Source organism: Nicotiana sylvestris, chromosome 1 (genome assembly GCF_000393655.2).
Source record: "Nicotiana sylvestris chromosome 1, ASM39365v2, whole genome shotgun sequence".
In the NCBI taxonomy this organism is placed as follows: domain Eukaryota; kingdom Viridiplantae; phylum Streptophyta; class Magnoliopsida; order Solanales; family Solanaceae; genus Nicotiana; species Nicotiana sylvestris.
In genome coordinates this window covers 30,001,051-30,024,032 of record NC_091057.1, presented here as the reverse complement: position 1 = coordinate 30,024,032, position 22,982 = coordinate 30,001,051, and the positions used below count along the sequence as shown (strand labels likewise).

Genomic DNA, 22,982 nt, shown 5'->3' with positions numbered 1-22,982 from the left:
TCATCATGTTTTTGGTGTGCGGATCTGATTCTTTTCATATACGTCAAAGATGTGACATCTTTTTGTTAATCGATGACGAATTTAAAACTAGGTTCACTGCGCTCCAATACTATATTGAAGTGTTTGACCATCTCATATAGAAATTAAAATCGTTAGAAAAATTTAGTTTTAATTTACTTAATTATGTTTTTGTGATGACCTTCACTTGTTTTTAAAATGAATTCTGCATTCCGAGGCCTCAAAGACCACTTTCGCCATCGCCTTGCTTTGCGTGCGCAGTCCGAGCGCATAGCCAGAAAACTATTATGTGAAAATCTGTGAAAATGTTAAAATTTTAACTTAAAATGCATTTAAGTTGACTTCGGTCAACATTTTAGGTAAACGGACCCGGACCCGTGATTTGACGGTCCCGGAGGGTCTATGGAAAAATATGGGACTTGGGCGTATGCCCGGAATCGAATTTCGAGGTTCCAAGACTGAGAAATGAATTTTTTAAAGAAAATTATTTTCTGGAAATTTCTATGAGTTTTGGAAATGAAATGCATTTAGAATTTGATGATATCAGGCCCGTATTCTGGTTCCGGAGCCCGTACAGGTCTTACATGTGAAATAAGATGAGTTTGTGAAATTTGGTAAGAAACGGAAGTCGTTTGAGGTGATTCGAACCCGTAGTTGTGAAAACTCCTACTTTGAAAGTTTTGAGATTTTTCTTAGATTTCTATGCTAAATGCGTTGTTTAAGAGGTTATTTTGGCGATTTGATCTCACGGATAAGTTCATATGATGTTTTTAAGTTAGTACGTATGTTTGGTTTTGAGCCGCGAGGGCTCGGGTGAGTTTCGGATGAGTTTCGGAAAGTTTTTGAACTCATAAAAGTTGCAAGTTTTTGGTTGTTTAGTGCCTAGAGGTTTTGTTCTTCGCGTTCGCGTGGTCCCACTCGCGAACGCGTAAGGCCAATCTCCCCGGTGCCAGTTTTCTTCTTCGCGAACGCGAAGCCTGAGATGCAAACGCAAGGCTTCCCCTCGCGAACGCGTAAGGCAAGGGGCCTGGGGGAGGGGGTTCTCACTTGTTCTACGCGAACGCGGCCACTGGCCCGCGGACGTGAAGGCTCGAGGGGTCAAATCTCCACGAACGCGAGCCTAAGGTCGCGAATGCAAAGGTCACTTAGGCCTAACTCATCGCGAATGCGACAGGCCTATCGCGAACGCGACAAGCCTGTCGCGAACGCGATGAAGGTCTGTTTAGTGATTTTAAAACAGAAGCAAAAACGGGACTCAATCAAAATTTCATAACTTCTTCTTCCAAACTCCAAATTGGCCGATTTTTGAAAGGGGATTTCATCACCAATTCATAGGTATGCAATCTTAGACTCATTTTCTTCAATTTTCATTAACACCCATTAGATTTCTAGGCTTAAATCATGTTCTTAAGGGTAGAAAATTAGGGATTTGGGTAGAGTTAGGGCTTTTTGTATATTTGCGATTTAGACCTCGTTTTGGGGTCAATTTTGGAACGAATTATATATTCGGGCTTGTGAGTGAATGGGTGATCGAATTTTGGTCCGAACCTCGTATTTTGACCAAGCGGGCCCGAGGTCAATTTTTGATTTTTTGGAAGAATGATGGGAAAGCTATAATTAAGCATTGGAATTGGCTTGTTTAGTATTTGTTGATGTTATTAAGTCGATTATGTATAGATACGATAGATTTGGAGCCAAATTCAAAAGGAAAAGCGGTGTTTGAGGCTTGAGTTGGTTGTGGAAGTTCGAGGTAAGTGTTTGGTCTAACCTTAGCTTGAGGGATTAAGAGTTGTGTCCTATTTGCTACTTGTTTCTTGTTGAGTAAGACGCATAGGCATGGCGACGAGTATCTATACGTTGGTGTCGAGCATAACCATGAGTCTTGAATTGCAATTTATTGTGTTCTTAAATAATATTACGGATGCTTAAGTTGATGATTCTCTGTATTGAGCAAGGATTATGATTATTCTCGTGGAAATTACTTATGATTGAATATTGGTGTTAGCTGAGGTAGTTAGATGTTGGAACAAGTTTGGTTATAGCAATTTCTCCCTTGCCGGGACGTATTTACTTATACTGTTGATTCCTTTGCCGGGATAGTGTAGTTCTTTATTGATCCCTTGCCGGAACTATTGTTAGGATTGTTGTTGATTGTATATGTGGATCGGGTTGCGCGCCGCAACAATATTATATTTGGATTGGGTTGTACGCCACAACAATATTATGTGTGGATCGGGTTGCACGCCGCAACAATAATATGATTGGATCGGGTTGCACGCTCCAACAATAATATAATCGGATCGGGTTGCACGCCACAACAGTTTATTTTCCGCTGTATATTATATAACTGCACAGGTTTAGTTGGAAGTCTGGTCCTAGCCTCGTCACTACTTCGCCGAGGTTAGGCTAGAAACTTACCAGCATATGGGGTTGGTTGTGCTGATGCTACACTCTGTACTATGTGCAGATTCCGGAGTAGCTTTTGGACAATACCATTTGGGTGGCTGCCTTCAGTCCAGCTAGAGATCTCGAGGTAGTCCTGCAGGCGTCCGCAGGCCCGACGTTCTCTTCTATCTTATTATGTATTCTGTTTTTATTTGTTTCCAAGACAGATTGTACTTTCTTTTCAGACACTTGTATGTAGTAATCATAGACAGTCCGTGATATTGTGACATCGGGTTCCGGGTAGAGATGTATGTTGGCATTGTCATGTTGGCTTTGGTTATTCTATCAGATTAAGTCTTCCGATTATTTTTATTTAACGTTAATGTTTTATTGTTGATCGCATGTTAGTTTAAATTGTTAAAAAGTACTAATAAATAAGTTAGTAATTCTACAATACACGGGTTGCCTAGCTTCTACGAGTAGACGTCATCACGATTCTCGAGGGTGAAAAAATTCGGATCGTGACAGTTTTAAACGAGTCAAAGAAAATAAATCAGCGACTTTTCCATTCTGTATTTTTTTAAATCAATTGTACTTAAAGGGACCAGTACTATATATTCCATTACGAAAATCATGCATACGTTATGCAATATAAACAGACTTGAATTACATCCCAATATAAAAGATTTCAATAATATTCGTCATTAAACGTCTCAAAATAATGTTGAATGTATAGACAAAACTGGAGAGACTAGAATTGGGAGGCAGGTGGAGTGCGACCTTTAGTGGTGAAAAGTGACAAGTGATAATTTAAGAAGGATAATAGACGTTGTGAAATTGAAGTGAAATCACTCGATTTACGAGTAAGTTTGGCGTTCTAAGGCCTTAGAAGCCTCTTCTTTCCTTATCTCAATTTGCGTGCGCAGTCTGGACACGTATCCGAAAAGCCATTATATGAAAATCTGTAAAAAAAATAATAATGAATTTTGCCTTTAAAATGAATTTAAGTTGACTTTCGGTTAATATTTTGGGTAAACGGACCCCGACCCATGATTTGATAATCCCGGAGGGTCCGTAGGAAAATATGGGACTTGGGTGTATGCCCAGAATCGAATTCCGAGGTCCCAAGCCCGAGAAATGAATTTTAAAAGAAAATTATTTTCTGGAATATTTATGAGTTTTTGAAAATGAAATGTGTTTGAAATTTGATGGTATCGGGCCCGTATTCTAGTTTCGGAGCCCGGTACAGGTCTTATATGTGATTTAAGTTGAGTCTGTGAAATTTGGTAAGAAACGGACTTGAAATGACGTGAATCGGACCGTATTTGAGAAAATTGAAAATTTTGATGTTCTTAAGTGATTTCATGATTTTGATGCTAAATTTATAGTTGTTGATGTTATTTTGGTGATTTTAATGAACGAACAAGTCTGTATGATATTTTTAGGTTGGTGTGCATGTTTGGTTTGGATCCCGAGGGCTCGGGTGAGTGTTGGATAGGTGTCGGAGTGGTTAACACTTGGAAAAATTTGGTTTTTCTTTGCTGTATCTGGTGTCTGAGTCTTTACTCTATGCGAACGCATGGTAACCCATGCGAACGCAATGCACGAACGGGGAAGGGGGCTGGGTAACACTGTATGAATGCATAGACCTGGGTGCGAACGCGAAGCTTTGGGAATTTACTTAATGCGAATCAGTTGCGAATGCATAGAGTAGTAATGGGTCTGGCGGTTGGGTAGTTTTAACTCTATGTGAACGCATCTCTTGTGATGCGAACACGAAGGGCAGGGGAGGGGAAACCTTGCGAACGCACAGGTTTTGTCACGAACGCATAGCCTATTTTAGCCCATGCTTTTATAAACAGACCAATTACGGGAATCTTCAAAATTTTCATAACTCTTTCACTTAAACTCGAACTTGGGCGATTTTTGAAGAGGGATTTCACCACAAAAGCATAGTTATGTATTCTTAAACTCGTTTTCTTCGATTTCCATTAACACCCATTAGATTTCTATGCTTAAATCATGTTCGTAAGGGTAGAAAATTGGGGATTTGGGGTAGAGTTAGGGCATTTTGAATAATTGGAATTTAGACCTCGATTTGGGGTCGAATTCCGAAACTAATTACATATTCGGGCTCGTGTGTGAATAAGTGATTGGGTTTTGGTCCGAACCTTGTTTTTTGACCAAGCGGGCTCGGGGCCGATTTTTGACTTTTTGGAAAAAATGATAGGAAACCTATAATTTAGCCTTGGAATTGGATCATTTAGCATTTATTGTTGTTGTTAAATTAATTTGGATTAGATACAAGTAATATGGAGGCGAATTCTAAAGGAAAAGCGGTGTTTGAGGCTTGAGTGAGCTATGGAAGTTTGAGGTAAGTGTTTGGTCTAACCTTAGCTTGAGGGATTAGGAGTAGAGTCTTATTTGCTATGTGTTATTTGTTGGGTACGACATATAGGAATGGTGACAAGTATCTATATGTCGATGTCAAGTATGCCCGTGAGTCTTAAATTGAAATCGTTGTGTTCTTAATACGTACTACAAATGCCTAAGTTGTTGATTCTCTGTGTTGGGAAAGAATTATGATTATTATCGTGGAAATTGCTTATGGTTGAGTATTGGTTCTAGATGAGGTTTCTTTGTAAAGTGAAATGTTGGAACACGTTTGGTTATAGCTGATTCCCTTGCCGGGATGTATTAACTTCTTACTGTCGATTTCCTTGCCGGGATATTGTTGTTTCCTTATTGCTCCCTTACTGGGACTTTTTTGTGATTGGTGTTGAATTGTATATTAGGATCGGGTTGCACGCCGCAACACTATTATATTTGGATCGGGTTGCACGCCGCAACAATATTATATTTTGATCAGGTTGCACATCATAACAATATTATATTTGGATCAGGTTGCATGCCGCAATAATATTATATTTGGATCGGGTTGCACGCCGTAACAGTGATATATGATTTGGATCGGGTTGCGCGCCGCAACAATACAGGATAAAATGGATATTGATTTGTTACTGTTTCCTTATTCTTTTTGCTGCGAATTTTAAATCGTTCTTTATGCTTTTCTCTTGAGTTACTTTTGGTAAATGATATCCTCCATAGCATGTTCCCTTCTCATCTTTAACTACTAGTTTCCTTTATTATTACTTGCTACGTATATATGTTTTAACTGCACATGTTTGTTTGGTAGTCTGGTCCTAGCCTCGTCACTACTTCGCCGAGATTAGGCTAGGCACTTACCAGCATATGGGGTCGGTTGTGCTGATACTACACTCTGAACTGTGTGCAGATCCCGGAGCATCAGCTTTTGGACCTTAGCTTGAGTGGCTGCCTTCAGTCCATACATAGAACCAAGGTAGTCCTGCAGGCGTCCGCAGGTCCTGGCGTCTCCCTCTATCTTTTCTTTCTGTTTCACTCATGTAATTCAGAAACAGTGTTGCAACATTTATATTTACCACTTGATTTACGAGTAAGTTCTGCGTTCCGAGTCCTTAAAAGCCTCCTCTTTCCTCACCTCGATTTGCATGCGTAGTCCGGACACGTAGCTGGAAAGCCATTATATCAAAATCTGTGAAAATGATGAATTTTATCTTTAAAATGAATTTAAGTTGACTTCGGTGAATATTTTGGGTAAACGGACCCCGAACATGTAATTTGACGGTCCCGGAGGGTCCATAGGAAAATATGGTACTTGGGCGTATGCCTGGAATCAAATTTTGAGGTCCCAAGCCCGAGAAATGAATTTTTAAAGAAAATTATTTTATGGAATATTTATGAGTTTTTGGAAATGAAATGTGTTTGAAATTTGATGGTATCGGGCCCGTATTCTGGTTTCGGAGCCCGGTACAGGTCTTATATGTGATTTAAGTTGAGTCTTTGAAATTTGGTAAGAAACGAACTTGAAATGACGTGAATCGGACCATATTTGAGAAAATTGGAAAATTTGATGTTCTTAAGTGATTTCATGATTTTGATACTAAATTCATAGTTGTTGATGTTATTTTGGTGATTTGAATACACGAACAAGTCCGTATGATATTTTTAGGTTGGTGTGCATGTTTGGTTTGGAGCCCCGAGGGCTCAGGTGAGTGTTGGATAGGTGTCGGAGTGGTTAAGACTTGGAAAAATATGGTGTTTCTTTGCTGTATCTGGTGTTTGAGTCTTTACTCTATGAGAACGCATGGTGATGCATGCGAACGCAATGCACGAACGGGGAAGGGGGCGGGTAACACTGTGCGACCGTACATACCTGGGTGCGAACGCGGAGCTTTGGGAATTTACTCTACTCGAACACACCGGGTCAGTTGCGAACGCATAGAGTAGGAATGGGTCTGGGGCTGGGTAGTTTTAACTCTATGCGAACGCATCACTTGTGATGCGAACGTGAAGGACAGGGGAGGGGAAATCTCTGCGAACGCACAGGTTTTGTCACGAACGCATAGACTATTTTTGCCGAGTCTTTTAAAAATAGACCAATTATGGGATTCTTCAAAATTTTCATAACTCTTTCACTTAAACTTGAACTTGGGTGATTTTTGAAGAGGGATTTCACCACAAAACCATAGGTATGTATTCTTAAACTCGTTTTCTTCAATTTTCATTAACACACATTAGATTTCTAGGCTTAAATCATGTTCTTAAGGGTAGAAAATTAGGCATTTGGGGTAGAGTTAGGACTTTTTGAATAATCGAAATTTAAACCTCAAATTTGGGGTCGAATTTCGAAACTAATTATATATTCGGGCTCGTGGATGAATGGGTGATCGGGTTTTGGTCCGAATCTTATATTTTGACCAAGCGGGCCCGGGGTCGATTTTTGACTTTTTGGGGAAAATGATAGCAAACCTATAATTTAGCCTTGGGATGGATCATTTAGCATTTATTAATATTGTTAAATTAATTTGGTTAGATACAAGTAATATGGAGGCGAATTCTAAAGGAAAAGCGGTGTTTGAGGCTTGAGTTGGCCGTGGAAGTTTGAGGTAAGTGTTTGGTCTAACCTTAGCTTGAGGGATTAGGAGTCGAGTCCTATTTGCTATGTGTTATTTATTGAGTACGATGTATAGGCATGGTGACGAGTATCTATACGTCAATGTCAAGCATGCCCGTGAGTGTTAAATTGAAATAATTGTGTTCTTAACAAGTACTACAAATTCCTAAGTTGTTGATTCTCTATGTTGGGAAAGAATTATGATTATTCTCGTGGAAATTGCTTATGGTTGAGTATTGGTTCTAGATGAGGTTTCTTTGTAAAGTTAAATGTTGGAACAAGTTTGGTTATAGCTGATTCCCTTGTTGGGATGTATTTACTTCTTACTGTCGATTCCCTTGCCAGGATATTGTTATTTCCTTATTGCTCCCTTACTGGGACTCTTTTGTGATTGGTGTTGAATTGTATATTGGGATCGGGTTGCACGCCGCAACAATATTATATTTTAATTGGGTTGCACGCCGCAACAATATTATATTTGGATCGGGTTGCACGCCGTAATAATATTATATTTGGATCAGGTTGCACGCCGCAACAATATTATATTTCGATTGGGTTGCACGCCGCAATAGTGATATATGATTTGGATCGGGTTGTGTGCCGCAACAATAAAGGATAAAAGTGGATATTGATCTGTTAGTGTTTCCTTATTCTTTCTGCTGCGAATTTTAAATCGTTCTTTATGCTTTTCTCCTGAGTTACTGTTGGTAAATGATATCCCCCACAGCATGTCCCCTTCCCATCTTTAACTGCTAGTTTCCTTTATTATTACTTGCTACGTATATATGTTTTAACTGCACATGTTTGTTTGGTAGTATGATCCTAGCCTCATCACTACTTCGCCGAGATTAGGCTAGGTATTTACCAGCACATGGGGTCAGTTTGCTGATACTACACACTCTGCACTGTGTGCAGATCTCGGAGTAGAAGCTTTTGGACCGTAGCTTGGGTGGCTGCCTTCAGTCCATACGAAAATCCAAGGTAGTCTTGCAGGCGTCCGTAGGCCCTAGCGTCTCCCTCTATCTTTTCTTTCTATTCCACTCATGTAATTCAGAAACAGTGTTGCAACATTTAAATTCACCCCTTGATTTACGAGTAAGTTCTGCGTTTCGAGGCCTTAAAAACCTCCTCTTTTCTCACCTCAATTTGCGTGCGCAGTCCGGGCACATAGCCGGAAAGCCATTATGTGAAAATATGTGAAAATGATAAATTTTGCCTTTAAAATAAATTTAAGTTGACTTCGATCAATATTTTGGGTAAACAGACCCGAACCTGTGATTTGACGGTCCTGGAGGGTCTGTAGAAAAATATAGGACTTGGGCGTATGCCCGGATTTGAATTTTTTGGTCCCAAGCCCGAGAAATGAATTTTTAAAGGAAATTATTTTTTGGAATATTTATGAGTTTTTGAAAATGAAATGTGTTTGAAATTTGATGGTATCGGGCTCGTATTCTGGTTCTGGAGCCCGATACAGGTCTTATATGTGATTTAAGTTGAGTCTGTAAAATTTGATAAGAAACGGACATGAAATGATGTGAATCATACCGTATTTGAGAAAATTGAAAAATTTGATGTTCTTAAGTGATTTCATGATTTTGATGCTAAATTCATAGTTGTTGATGTTATTTTGGTGATTTGAATGCATGAACAAGTCCGTATGATATTTTTAGGTTGGTGTGCATGTTTGGTTTGGAGCCCCGAGGGTTGGGGTGAGTTTTGGATAGGTATCGGAGTGGTTAAGACTTGGAAAAATCTGGTATTTCTTTGCTGTATCTGGTGTATGAGTCTTTACTCTATGCGAACGCAATGCACGAACGGGGAAGGGGGACTGGGTAACACTGTGCGAATGCATAGACCTGGGTGCGAACGCGGAGCTTTGAGAATTTACTCTACGCGAACACACCGGGTCAGTTGCGAACGCATAGAGTAGGAATGGGTCTGGAGGCTGGGTAGTTTATCTCTATGCGAACACATCCCTTGTGATGCGAACACGAAGGGCGGGGGAGGGGAATCCTATGCGAACGCACAGGTTTTGTCACGAACGCATAGCCTATTTTTGCCCAGTCTTTTAAAAACAGACCAATTACGGGATTCTTCAAAATTTTCATAACTCTTTCACATAAACTCAAACTTGGGCGATTTTTGAAGAGGGATTTCACCACAAAACCATAGGTATGTATTCTTAAACTCGTTTTCTTCAATTTTCATTAACACCCATTAGATTTCTAGGCTTAAATCATGTTCTTAAGGGTAGAAAATTGGGAATTTGGGGTAGAGTTAGGACTTTTTGAATAATTGGAATTTAGACCTCGATTTGGAGTCGAATTCCGAAACTAATTACATATTCGGGCTCATGGGTGAATGGGTGATCGGGTTTTGGTTCGAACCTTATATTTTAACCAAGCGGACCCGGGGTCGATTTTTGACTTTTTGGGGAAAATGATAGGAAACCTATAGTTTAGCCTTGGGATTGGATCATTTAGCATTTATTGATGTTGTTACATTAATTTGGATTAGATACAAGTAGTTTGAAGGCGAATTCTAAAGAAAAAGCGGTGTTTGAGGCTTGAGTTGTCCGTGAAAGTTTGAGGTAAGTGTTTCGCCTAACCTTAGCTTGAGGGATTAGGAGTTGAGTCCTATTTGCTATGTCTTATTTGTTGAGTACGACGTATAGGCATGGTGATGAGTATCTATACGTCGTTGTCAAGCATGCCCGTGAGTCTTAAATTAAAATCGTTGTGTTCTTAATAAGTACTAGAAATGTCTCGTGGAAATTGCTAACGGTTGAGTATTGGTTCTAGATGGGGTTTCTTTGTAAAGTTAAATGTTGGAACAAGTTTGGTTATAGATGATTCCCTTGCCGGGATGTATTTACTTCTTATTGTCGATTCCCTTGCCGGGATATTGTTGTTTCCTTATTGCTCCCTTGCTGGGACTCTTTTGTGATTAGTGTTGAATTGTATATTGGGATCGGGTTGTGCGCCGCAACAATATTATATTTGGATCGGGTTGCACGCCGCAATAATATTATATTTGGATCGGGTTGCGCGCCGCAACAGTGATATGTGATTAGGATCGGGTTGTGCGCCGCAATAATAAAGGATAAAAGTGGAGTTGTGACACTAGCCTTGGGTAGTTTTTGATTAAGAAATCATGTTGGAATTATTTAAATGGTTTAATTATTTCTTCCGCTGTTTATAAAATGTTGATTCACATTTGTTAAAGAATTAAAATGGGAAAAATGTAATTTGTTCAAATGGTTGGCTTGCCTAACTTTCACTAGTAGGCGCCATCACGACTCCCGAGGGTGAGAATCTGGGTCGTGACATGAAAAGACCTAAAATGAAGGAATAAAATAAATAAATAAACAAAAGAAAGAAAAGAAACATGGTGGGTGCGCTCTCGTGGGTTCTTATTCGATATCCAGTTCCCGTTTTGGAGTTTGATTAATTTGAATTTTTATCGAAAAGTCTAACTTTGAGAGTTTAGCAATTTCTATCAAATGTAATTTTATTGAATCAAACTCAAGATTTTTAGTTTAGAATAGAATGATACATACCACACTATGACAATTGACAACCTTGTGATAGTTAATGTGTCTGTGCCAGTTCACCTTGTGATATTCAGATAAGGTTATGGCTGTTTTGTTCAGAATTAGTTCCTCCCAAATAGCAGGCCCTACCACCCCACATAAAAGAAAAATATTGAATATTGACAGTGGTAAAAATCTAATTTAGTTTATATATACGGATAGTATAAAAGAACTATTACAATATGTTTAATGCAATTTAATCAATTATATCATTCATATTTTTCAGGGTAAATTAGCATACTAGATTTGTTACGAATTATTATATATTGTCGTAGGCCAACTCAATCGAACAATGTAAAAAGAGAAAAATATTAGTACACAAAGTCAAGTAAATTATAAATTAAAACTCGAAAAACACAAGTCAAAATCCATGGTTTTGTCAAGCCACACATTTTCTTCAGAAAACACATGCGTGTTCGGGGACTGTGATTTAACTAAACATTGGTACAAACAATAATAACCCAATAGAACTTCATTAGTGAGGTCTAGGGAGGGTAAAGTATACACAGACCTTACCCAGAAAGGCAGTTTCCGGGAGACCTTTGGCTCTACAGACGAAACAATAATATCAAAAAAGAACAAAAGAATAAATTCAAAACAACAAAAGAAACAAGAAAAGTAATAATCATTATCGAAAGAGACAATGAATAAGTGGAAGGTCTAACCCAATACTATGCAAAACGAGAAAAATAGTGTGCGCACAACATAAACTGCTAGCTGTCCTAGACAAAACTCTATCCGCTAGCGGTCCTAGACAAAATTGTATCAAACTAGCCGGTATGAAAGATTCAATTCGTATCAAGAAGTGTGATGACCCAAAAAGTCATCTCTTGGTTTAGAAGTCAAACCTGTGTTCCGAGGCCTTAAAAACCTTCTTTTGTCTCACCTCGATTTGCATGCACAATTCGCGCGTATATTCGGAAAGCCTTTATGTGAAAATTTGAGAAAAATGCTAAATTTTGCCTTTAAAATTGAATTGAGTTAACTTCAGTCAATGTTTTGGGTAAACAGACTCGGACCCATGATTTGACAGTCCCGGAGGGTCGGTAGAAAAATATGGGACTTGGGTGTATGCCCGGAATTGAATTCCGAGGTCCTTATAGCCCGTTTGGCCAAGTTGCAAAAATCAGCTTATTTTGAGAAGTGCTTTTCACAAAAGTACTTTTAGTGAGAAGTAGTTTGTATTTGGCTAATTAGTTTGAAAAATACTTCTAAGTAGCAATTAGTGTTTGGCCAAGCTTTATAAAATTGCTTCTAAGTGTATTTTTCTCAAAAGTGCTTCTCAAAAAAATGCTTTTGGAGAAAAGCTGTTTTTTTCTGCTTCTCCAAAACTGCTTCGGCTTCTCCTCAAAAGCACTTTTTTCCTTCCAAAAGCTTGGCCAAACATGCTATTAGCCTGAGAAATGAATTTTTGAAGAAAATTGTTTAACTGAAAATATAATGGTTTTTGGAAATTCAACAATGCTTGATTTCGAAGGTATCGGGCCCGTATTTTGGTTCCGGATCCTGGTACAGGTTTAATATGGTATTTAAGTGGTGTCTGTGAAATTTGGTAAGAAACAGAGTTTATATAACGTGATTCGGACCCTTGATTGTGAAAATAGAAACTTTAAGAGTTCTTGAAATTTTCGTTGATTTTGATGCTAGATTCGTAGTTCTAGGTGTTATTTTGGTGATTTGGTCGCGCGAGCAAGTCCGTATGATATTTTTAAACTTATATGCATGTTTGGTTTGGAACCCCAAGGGCTCAGGTGAGTTTCGGATAGGCCACGAGTTGTTTTACACTTAGAGAATTTACTGTTTGCTGTTGCAAGTGCACATGTGTCTTGTGTTTTGCGATCGCGAAGTGTAAATAGTCTGAGGAAGAAGTTCCTTCTCCGTGAACGCGAAGCACTGGGGATGGGACCCTTCACGAACACGCTCATCCTCCCGCGACCGTGTTGGTCAAGGGACCTGGAGGAGGGGAGTCTTGTCCTTCTATGTGAACGCGACCACTGGGTCGCGAACGCGATGGCGTGGGGGAATCGCCTTACACTAACGCGTGGATGGACTCACGAATGCGAAGGCCTTTAGCCGATGCGTATCGCGATCGTGACAGACCTCTCGAGAACGCGATGAAGGTTTGTCTAGTGAATTTAAAATAGAACTAACACGGGAGTCTTTCACAATTTCTGTCACGACCCGAATTTCCCACCCTTGGAAGTCGGGCTGGCGCCTACTAGTGAAAGTTAGCCAAAACAATTATTCCAATTATTTTACCTTTTTTAATTCCTTAACAATTGTGAGTTAACATTGTATAAACAACATAAATAATAAAGCCGAAGAATGAAATATAACAACTTAGAATAATACCGATTCGAATCCAGCAACATAAGCTACCCAGAACTGGTGTCACAATCTCACAGACTATCTAAGAATACTACAAATCGGGTCCGAACAAAATAGATACATGTCTGTCTTTGAAATAGTAAAGAACATAAGAAAAGATAGGTAGGAAGGGGACGCCAAGGCCTGCGGACGCCTGCAAGACTACCTTGGGTCTCCTGATAGACTGAAGGCAGCAACCTCACTGTGGTCCAAAAGCTCTAGCACCCGGATCTGCACACAGTGCAGAGTGTAGTATCAGCACAACTGACCCCATATGCTGGTAAGTGTCGAGCCTAACCTTGACGAAGTAGTGACGAGGCTAGGACAAGACTACCAAATAAACATGTGCAGTTATATCATATACAGCAAGTAATAACGACAGAAACTAGCAGTTAAAGATGGAAAGGGGAAACATGCTCGGGGAATATCATGTACAAGCAAGAATTCAGTAAAGAAGCATACAGAACACCAAAATTCAACTATAAGCAAGAATAAGGAAATCAATGACATGTGCACGGCATCACCCTTCGTGCTTTTACTCTCGTTCTCACCATAAGAATCAATATATTTAGCACGACATCACCCTTCATGCTTTTACCTCACACAATCATAACGCGACATTATCCTGAATGCATTATCACTCATATTATGGCACGACATCACCCTTCGTGCTTTTACATTTACAATATCGGTACGATATCACCCTTCGTGCATTACTCACTAACAAATATCACGCACGACATCACCCTTCGTGCTTTTACACTCTTCCTTACCCAAACAACAATCACAAAGCAATTCGGGCAAGGGAATCAATAAAATCACAATAGAATCCCGGCAAGGGAACAATAGTATAACAATAATATTCCGGCAAGGGAAACAATATCATGAGCAATAATATCCCGGCAAGGGAAATAATATCAAAAGCAATAACATCCCGGCAAGGGAGACAATATCATAAACCTCTTCTCCTTTTCACAATTACTTCACAACTTAATTCTCAACTTGAGCCAACGCTCTACAATACCACGAACACAATCAAGCCTCAACTACCGCTTTACCCCTCGATTCCACTTCCAATTCACTTGTATCTAGTTACAATTTACTTAACGATATCAATAAATGCTAAATGAATCAATTCTAATGCATGAAAATAGGTTTTCTAATGATTTTCCCAAAAAGTTAAAAATCGACCCGTGCCCACATGGTCAAAACCCGAGGTTCGAACCAACACCTGATTACCTATTCACCCATGAACTCAAATATATAATTTGTTTCAAAGTTGGACCTCAAATCGAGGTCCGAATCCCCAAAATTTGAAAATCCTAAGTTCTACCCAAAATCACCCATTTCCCATGAAAAACCCTTGATTTTGAATTGAAATCGTGTGAAAAGTTGTTATAGATTGAAGAAAATGAGTTAGCAATGACTTACTAATGATTTGGAGAAGTTGATGCCTTTGCAAAATCGCCCAAGATGTTTTTAGGGTTTGAAGAGTTGTAAAAATGAATGAAATCGCATCAAAATCCCAATTAACTGGTCGCAAATGTCACAATTACGAAGCTCGCAAATGCAAACTAGGCCTTGCATTTGCGAACATGTGCATTGTCTGCTAACCTCGCAATTGTGAACAAATCATCGCAATTGCGATAACTACCCTCCCCTGATGACTTCGCATTTGCAAAGGAAGGTTCGCAATTGCGAACATGGTAGGCCTGGGCTTTCTTCGCAATGCGATAAAGCCCTCGCAATTGCGAAGTCTGACCTCACAATTGCGATATCAGAGCCTGCAACACAATTGAACCTGCAACAACCATTTCTCTAAGTCCAAATTCACTCCATGGCCTATTCAAAACTCACCCGAGCCCTCAGGGATCCAAACCAAAAATGCACGCAAGTCAAAAAAACATCATACGGATTTGCTCGTGTGATCAAATCATAAAAAATAACATCAACAATTATAAATTAAACCTCAAATTCTTGAAATCACTCAAGAACATCAAAATTTTCATTTTCCCAAATAAAGGTCCGATTTATGCTAAACGAACTCTAATTCTTACCAAACTTCACAGATTGTACTTAATTATTATTTAAGACTTGTACCAGGCTCCGGAACCAAAATACGGGCCCGATACCATCAATTTCAAACATCTTTATATTTCCAAAAACTCTTATAATTTAAGTTAAATAATATTTTACAAAAATTCATTTCTCGAACTTGGGACCTCGGAATTGGAATCCGAGCATACGCCCAAGTTCCATATTTTACTACAAACCCTACGAGACCGTCAGATTACAGGTCCGGGCCAGGGCCCGTTTACCAAGAATTTTGACCAAAGTCAACTTTAATCTATTTTAAAGGCTATTTTCCTTATTTCACTTAGTTTTCACATAAAAGCTTTCCGGAAATGCGCCCGGACTGCGCAAGCAAATCGAGGTAAGTTAAAAAGAGGTTTTTAAGGCCTCGGAACACAGAATTTACTTTCAAAACAAGTGATGACCCTCCACCTCTAAAACAATCGTTCGAACTCGAACAGACATAAGAAAAGTACCTAAGTCGAAGAAAAGATGGGAATATCGGCTCCGCATAACTCTTTTGCATGGACTGAGCTATACGAAGCCTATCCTGAATGATCTTGACCTTATCCAAGGCATCCTGTACTAGATCCATACCCAACAATCGAGCCTCTCCCGGCTCAAACCATCCAACCGACACCGCCTACCATTTAAAGACATCATAAGGAGCCATCTGGATGCTCGATTGTTAGCTGTTTTTGTAAGCAAACTCCGCTAAAGGCCAGAACTGATCCCATAAGCCTCCAAAATCTGTAACACAAGCTCGGAGCATATCCTCCAAAATCTGAATAGTACGCTCGGACTACCCGTCCGTCTGATAATGAAATGTTGTACTCAACTCGATCTGTGTGCCCAACTCGCACTGAACCACCCCCTAGAAATGTGAGGCAAATTGTGTACCTTGGTCCGAAATGATAGACACGGTCACCAAGAAAACGAACAATCTCCCGGATATAGATCTTGGCTAACCTCTAAGAATAATAGAAAAACTATCACAAGAATGAAATGTGCTGACTTGGTCAGCCTATCAACAATAACCCACACTACATCGAACTTCCTCTGAGTCTGTGAGAATCCAACAACGAAGTCCATAGTGATATTCTCCCACTTTCACTCAGGAATCTCAATCTTCTGGAACAAACCACCAGGTCTCTGATGCTCATACTTTCCCTGCTGACAATTCAAACACCAAGCCACATATGCAACAATATCATTCTTCATCATCCTCCACCAGAAATAGTGCCGCAAATCCTGATACATCTTAGTGGCGCCCGAATGAATAGAGTACCGGGAACTATGGGCCTCCTCTAGAATCAACTCTCAAAATCCATACACATTAGGCACACAAACTCGACCCTATATCCTCAAAACTCCATCATCTCCCAATGTAACCTACTTGACACCACCGTTCCGCACTATGTCCCTAAGGACACACAAATGAGGATCATCATACTGCCGATCTTGAATACGCTCAAATAATGAGGAATGAGCGACTATGCAAGATAACACACGGCTGGGCTCAGAAACATCCAACCTCACAAACTGATTGACCAAAGTTGGAACATCCAAATCAAGCAGCCTCTCACCGACCGTAATATACGCAAGACTGCCCATACTGACTGACTTTTTACTCAAAGCATCGGCCACCACATTGGCATTCCTCAGATGATATAAGATAGCGATATCATAGTCTTTAAATAGCTACAACCACCTCCGCTGCCTCAAATTTAGTTTCTTCTGCTTGAATAAATACTGTAGACTCTTGTGATCCGTGAATACCTCACATGACCTGCCATACAAATAATGCCTCCAAATTTTTAGCGCGTGAACAATGTCTGCTAACCCCAAATCATGAACTGGATAATTCTTCTCATGAATCTTCAACTGTCACGATGCATAAGCAATGACCTTGCCATCCTGCATCAACACTGCACCAAGTCCAACACGAGATGCGTCACAATAAACTGTATGTGGCCCTGAACCTATAGGCAATACCAACACCGGTGTCGTAGTAAAAACTGTCTTGAGCTTCTAAAATCTCTCATCAAACTCGTCCAACCACTAGAACTGGGCACCCTTTTGGGTCAACCTGGTCATTGGGGCTGCAATAGATGAAAACCCCTCCACAAACTGACGGTAATAGCCTTCCAAACCCAAGAAACTCTGGATCTCTATAGCTGACATGGGTCTACGCCAGTTCTTGACTACCTCTATCTCCTTCAGATCCACCTGAATACCCCCTGCTGAAACAACGTGACCCAAGAATGCAACTGAACTCAACCAGAACTCACACTTCAAAAACTTAGCATACAGCTGACTATCTCTCAAAGTCTTAAGAGCAACCCTCAGATGCTGCTCATGCTGCTCCCGGATGCGGGAATAGATCAAAATATCATCAATGAAGACTATGACGAATGAATCCAAGTAAGGATTGAACACTCAGTTCATCAAATCCATGAAAGTTCTTGGGCCATTTGTCAACCCAAATTACATTACCAAGAGCTCATAATGCCCGTACCAAGTGCGGAAAGCTATCTTAGGGACATCGGATGCCCTAATCCTCAACTGATGGTAGCCAGATCTCAAAGTCAATCTTCGAAAATATCTTGGCACCTTGAAGCTGATAAAACAAATTATCAATCCTCGGCAATGGATACTTATTCTTAATTGTGACCTTGTTCAATTGCTGATAATCTATACACATCCTCATCGATCTGTCCTTCTTCTTAACAAACAACACTGGCACACCCCAAGGCGAGACACTAAGTCTAATAAAGCCCTTATCAAGCAAGTGTTGCAACTATTCCTTCAATACATTCAACTTAGGCGGGGCCATACAATACGGCAGAATAGAAATAGGCTGAGTGCCCGAAGCCAAATCAATGTAGAAGTCAATATCCCCATTAGGTGGCATATCCGAAAGGTCTGAAGGAAATACCTCGGGAAACTCAGGAACAACCGGTACAGAATCCATAGAAGGAACCTCAGCACTAGAATCATGAATATACGCCAAATAGGCCAAACACCCCTTATCAACCATACACCGAGCCTTCATATATGAGATAGCCCTATGGGTAGAATGACCAGGAGTCTCTCTCAACTCTAAATGAGGTAAACCCGGCAAGGCTAAGGTCACAATCTTGGCATGATAGTCTAAGATAGCATGGTAAGGTGATAACCAGTCCATCCCCAATATGACATCAAAATCAACCATATCTAAAAGTAACAAATCTACTCGAGTCTCAAGACCCCCAATCACAACTATACATGAATGATGGACACGATCTACCACAATATAATCACCTATTGGTTTAGACACATATATAAGAGCACTCAAGGAATCACTAGGCATGACCAGACACGGTGCAAAATAAGATGACACATAGGAGTATGCTGTCCAATGGGACGGGTCAAACCGTCCCGTCCCGCGTCCCATACCGTCCCGTCCTATCCCAAGTTAAACGGGATGGGCCAATGTTAACCGGGACACAGGATGGGACGGGACGACCATTTTGTCCCATCCGCCAGATTCTTTTTAAAACTACCCGTTCTGCAACAGCTTAAATTGCAAAAATAGTCATTGCCAACGACCATAAACGGTCAAAACAGCCCCTACCCCCCCCCCCAAAACACCCCCTACCCCCTTCCCCAAACTTTTAATATAACGTCATGACCCCAGTTCGCCCTCCATGAACCATCGTGACGGCACCTAGTCTCTACGACTAGGTAAGCCTAAATTGTGGAAGAAAAACCAAAATTTGCGGAAGCAAAACAATTTAAAACAGAAATAAAGTAGTAACAGTGTTTAAATGTGTCGCTCGGCATACACCATGTTTAACTCTCAATACCAAAACACAAATCCAAGACCTGGAAACCCATGAATCACAAGCTAAGATCAATACTATATAGCTCTAACTCTGAAATGTCTAATAAGAACAGAAAAATGCAGAAGGGCTAAATGCTAAAAGCAGGAACAGAAAGGGACTTCTCGGTCTGCGAACGCGGCAGATGTACCTCGAAGTCTCTAGAGCAGTTGCCTCCTCAAGGATGATAGGCCTGAGTAGTGGTACCTGGATCTGCACATGAAAAACATGAGTAGAAAGGGCATGAGTACACCACATCGGTACTCAGTAAGTGCCAAGCCTAACCTCGGTTGGGTAGTGATGAGGAAGGTCAGGGCCCTACTGAGGTTAAATAAATAATAAGATGACAGGATAAGATAAACAGTACAATTGAGAACCTACAGTAAGAATCTACACATGATTATAAGGAGTACAATAACGGAAACACAAATAAAGGCAAACACCAGGAAGTACCACTCATAACAAGGATGATAGCCGGGGATCTCTTGGTATCCTCAATATATGTTAGGGATCTCTTGGTATCCCGAGGATCTCTTGGTATCCTCAATATAAGTGCCAGGGATCTCTTTGTATCCCACACCTCAGTTCATATCATAAATACGTACAGGGGATCTCCCGGGATGTCGTCCCATAGTCCCAAAGTAAAAAGACACAGCAGCAACACAAGAATACCCAATTAAGCTAAATGTCGTACCAAGTAAATAGTTAATTGTAGCCTAACATGCTTCATGTAATGCAATTAAGGCAGTTTAAGCAAATAGGCAATTAAGTCAACTAAACATGCTTTTCTAAACTAGCAACAGGCTAAATTCGCAAGTAGAATAAAACAGGTAAAAGAACTCAATTGAAATACTTAAGGAAAAACTGGATTTTCAACAATTAGCTCAAGTACGCGCTCGTCACCTCACGTACAACGCATTTCAATTATCAAATATATCATATCCTAAGGGGGAGGTCCTCCACACAAGGTTAGACAAGCCACTTACCTCGAACCCGCTCAAAATCAACCCGAAACCATGCTCTTGCCATGAGTACTCAACTCCAAATGGCCCAAATTTATTCAATTCAATTGCATAATGTAAATAACACTTCAAGTAACTGATTATACAATTAAATTCTAAGCTAATACGCAAAATTATGTAAAATGACCAAAATGCCTCTCGGGCCCACATCTCGGAATCAGATAAAATTTATATTTTCAGAATCCTCGCGCTCTCACGAGTTCATGCATACCAAAATTATCTAAATCTAAGGTCAAATTTCCAATCAAAAGTCGAATTCTAAGTCTAAGAACTTTCTTCCAATTTTTCCCCAATTTTCATCTCCAATCCGAAATTAAATGATGAAACTAACTATAAATTGATAGAATATAACTAGAAAGAGTTAAAGAATCATTATCCAATGATCTCCTCTTCAATTTCCTCTCAAAATTGCCCTCTCCCGAGCTCCAAATTGAATTTCCAACTTTTGAAACTAAACCCTCAAAATTACATATTTCTGCCCAGTTGTTTCCGCATCTGCAGTCAAGGGACCGCACCTGCAGTCCCACTTTTGCAGAGAATCGACCGCATCTGCGAAAATCACTAACATCTCAAAAACCGCTCATGCGATACATTTTTCGCACCTGCGGCTCCTGCTGGAATTCCCCAATTCCACTTCTGCGGTTGCAATGCTGCTTCTACGGCTCCGCACTTACGGGACCCAAACCGCAGGTGCGGTTATGACACATGCCATCAATGCAAAAATCGTCCTAAGTCCAAATTCAACTTCCGTTAAGCACCCGAAACTCACTCGAGGTCCCCGAGACCTCAACCAAACATGCCAACCAATCCTAAAACATCATTCAAACTTGTTCCAACCTTTGGAACACTCAAAACAACACCAAAACACCAATTTAACCTCGGATTCAAGCCTAAGAACTCCAAAACTCTAGAAATACGCTTTCGATCAAAAAATCTATCTGACCTCGTCCGAATGACCTGAAATTTTGCACACACGTCTCATTCAACACTACAGAGCTACTCCAACTTCTGGAATTTCATTCCGACCCTCGAATCAAAATCTCACTATCGGACCGGAAACTCCAAAAATTCAACTTTCGGCATTTCAAGCCTAAATTAACTATGAATCTCCAAAACACAATCCGATCACGTTAATAAGCCCGAAATCACCCAACGAAGCTAACGGAACCATCGAATTTCCATTCTGAGTCCATCTTCACACTGTTCTAACTACGGATAACTTTCCAACACTTAAGCTCTCATTTAGGGACTAAGTGTCCCAAAACTCTCCGAAACTCAAAATCGAACATCCCGGCAAATCAAAATAGCATAAATAAACTCAGTGAAAAAAGTTAATAGGGGATCGGGGCTTTAGTTTTTAAGATGACCGGACGGGTTGTCACATATAACCCCTAAGTTTATTAAATTACACTTTGTCCCTATTTTCTACTATAAATACCCCCCATTCTTCTTCATTTTTTCCCATAAAAAATCAATCTTCTCTCTCAAATCTCTTACATTCTAATATTTTATCTATATTATTCTCTCAATGTTGTTACTATCAAGTGATAACTTTCAAGTTTCAAGTATTTGGGCAAATGTTTGGAGCAACTTTCAAACTTCAAATTAATTCGTCAAGTATTTGGAGCAATATTTTGGGCAATTTCTTCAAGTTTCAATATTAATCACGGTGCACTCATTCCATCTCCTAATTTTAATATATAGTTTTTGTGTATCATTTTAGTGCTTAAGTTTTGTGTTAATTTTACGTGTTTGTCACACCTCCTTTTACCTACCCCGGAAGGGTATAAGGGGGTTTATTTCAATTTAAAGTGACAATCAAAACGAGATTAATTATTTATTAAAATCAAAGTCGCCACTTGGGAATATTTTATGGCGTCCTAAGTCACCAGCTCGAATCCCGAATCGAGGAAAGAATAACTCTGTATTACAGTCCGCAAACCAAAAATCCGGGTAAGGAATTCTGTTAACTCGGGAGAAGGTGTTAGGCATTCCCGAGTTCTGTGGTTCTAGCACGGTCTCTTTGATCATACTTGGCTTATTAAAATTGTCTAATTATTCACTTTAAAACCTATGTGCTTTAGCCTCGCCGCTTTTAATTACTTTAATTATTCGTAATTAAAGAATCGAGTTACGCGTACGTATACTCTCTTCCTTTGGCGCGTTAAAAACCATGCCACGCGAACGTATCCATGATTAATCATGCTTTGTTTATTTATTAAGGAAAATTTAGTTGAAGTTGCGCGAACGCATACCTCGAGTCTTTTAAGAGTTTAATTTGCAATTATGTTACGCGAATGTATACATAATCACAATACTAATCTAAATCAGGCCTACAACAAACTACGAGCGTTTGAGGTTATTTTATACTAAGTTAATATTAATGCAAGGGCCATAGTTTAGGGATTTTGTGTATGATACATCTCAACTAATTAATAAGCATAACTAGTTGGTTAAGAGACGTAATAGGATTTCCACCTATTTTTATGCTAATGTTTAAGCCAAAATTTAATAATTGATGAACTAATAACTGACAACCCATGCTTGATCGCGGAAAAGCCCAGGCTGGTCAGAAGCCCAACGGTCGACTACCAGTTGCTATATGATCAATGAAAGAAACAACTAGGCTCGACGTGAACCCAGATGGAAAATCCCATTATTGAAAA

General features: G+C 39.8%; 1 protein-coding gene across 1 annotated transcript; it reads right to left on the bottom strand.

The window, feature by feature from the left end:
* Positions 1-17,492: 17,492 nt before the first annotated feature.
* LOC138868208 (uncharacterized mitochondrial protein AtMg00860-like) lies at positions 17,493-18,405 on the bottom strand. Its single transcript, XM_070145665.1, has 2 exons — positions 18,270-18,405; positions 17,493-17,836 (listed from the first exon to the last, which is right to left on the bottom strand). The coding sequence occupies exons 1-2, from the start codon at positions 18,403-18,405 to the stop codon at positions 17,493-17,495; spliced, it is 480 nt and encodes a 159-aa protein (XP_070001766.1).
* Positions 18,406-22,982: the final 4,577 nt, after the last annotated feature.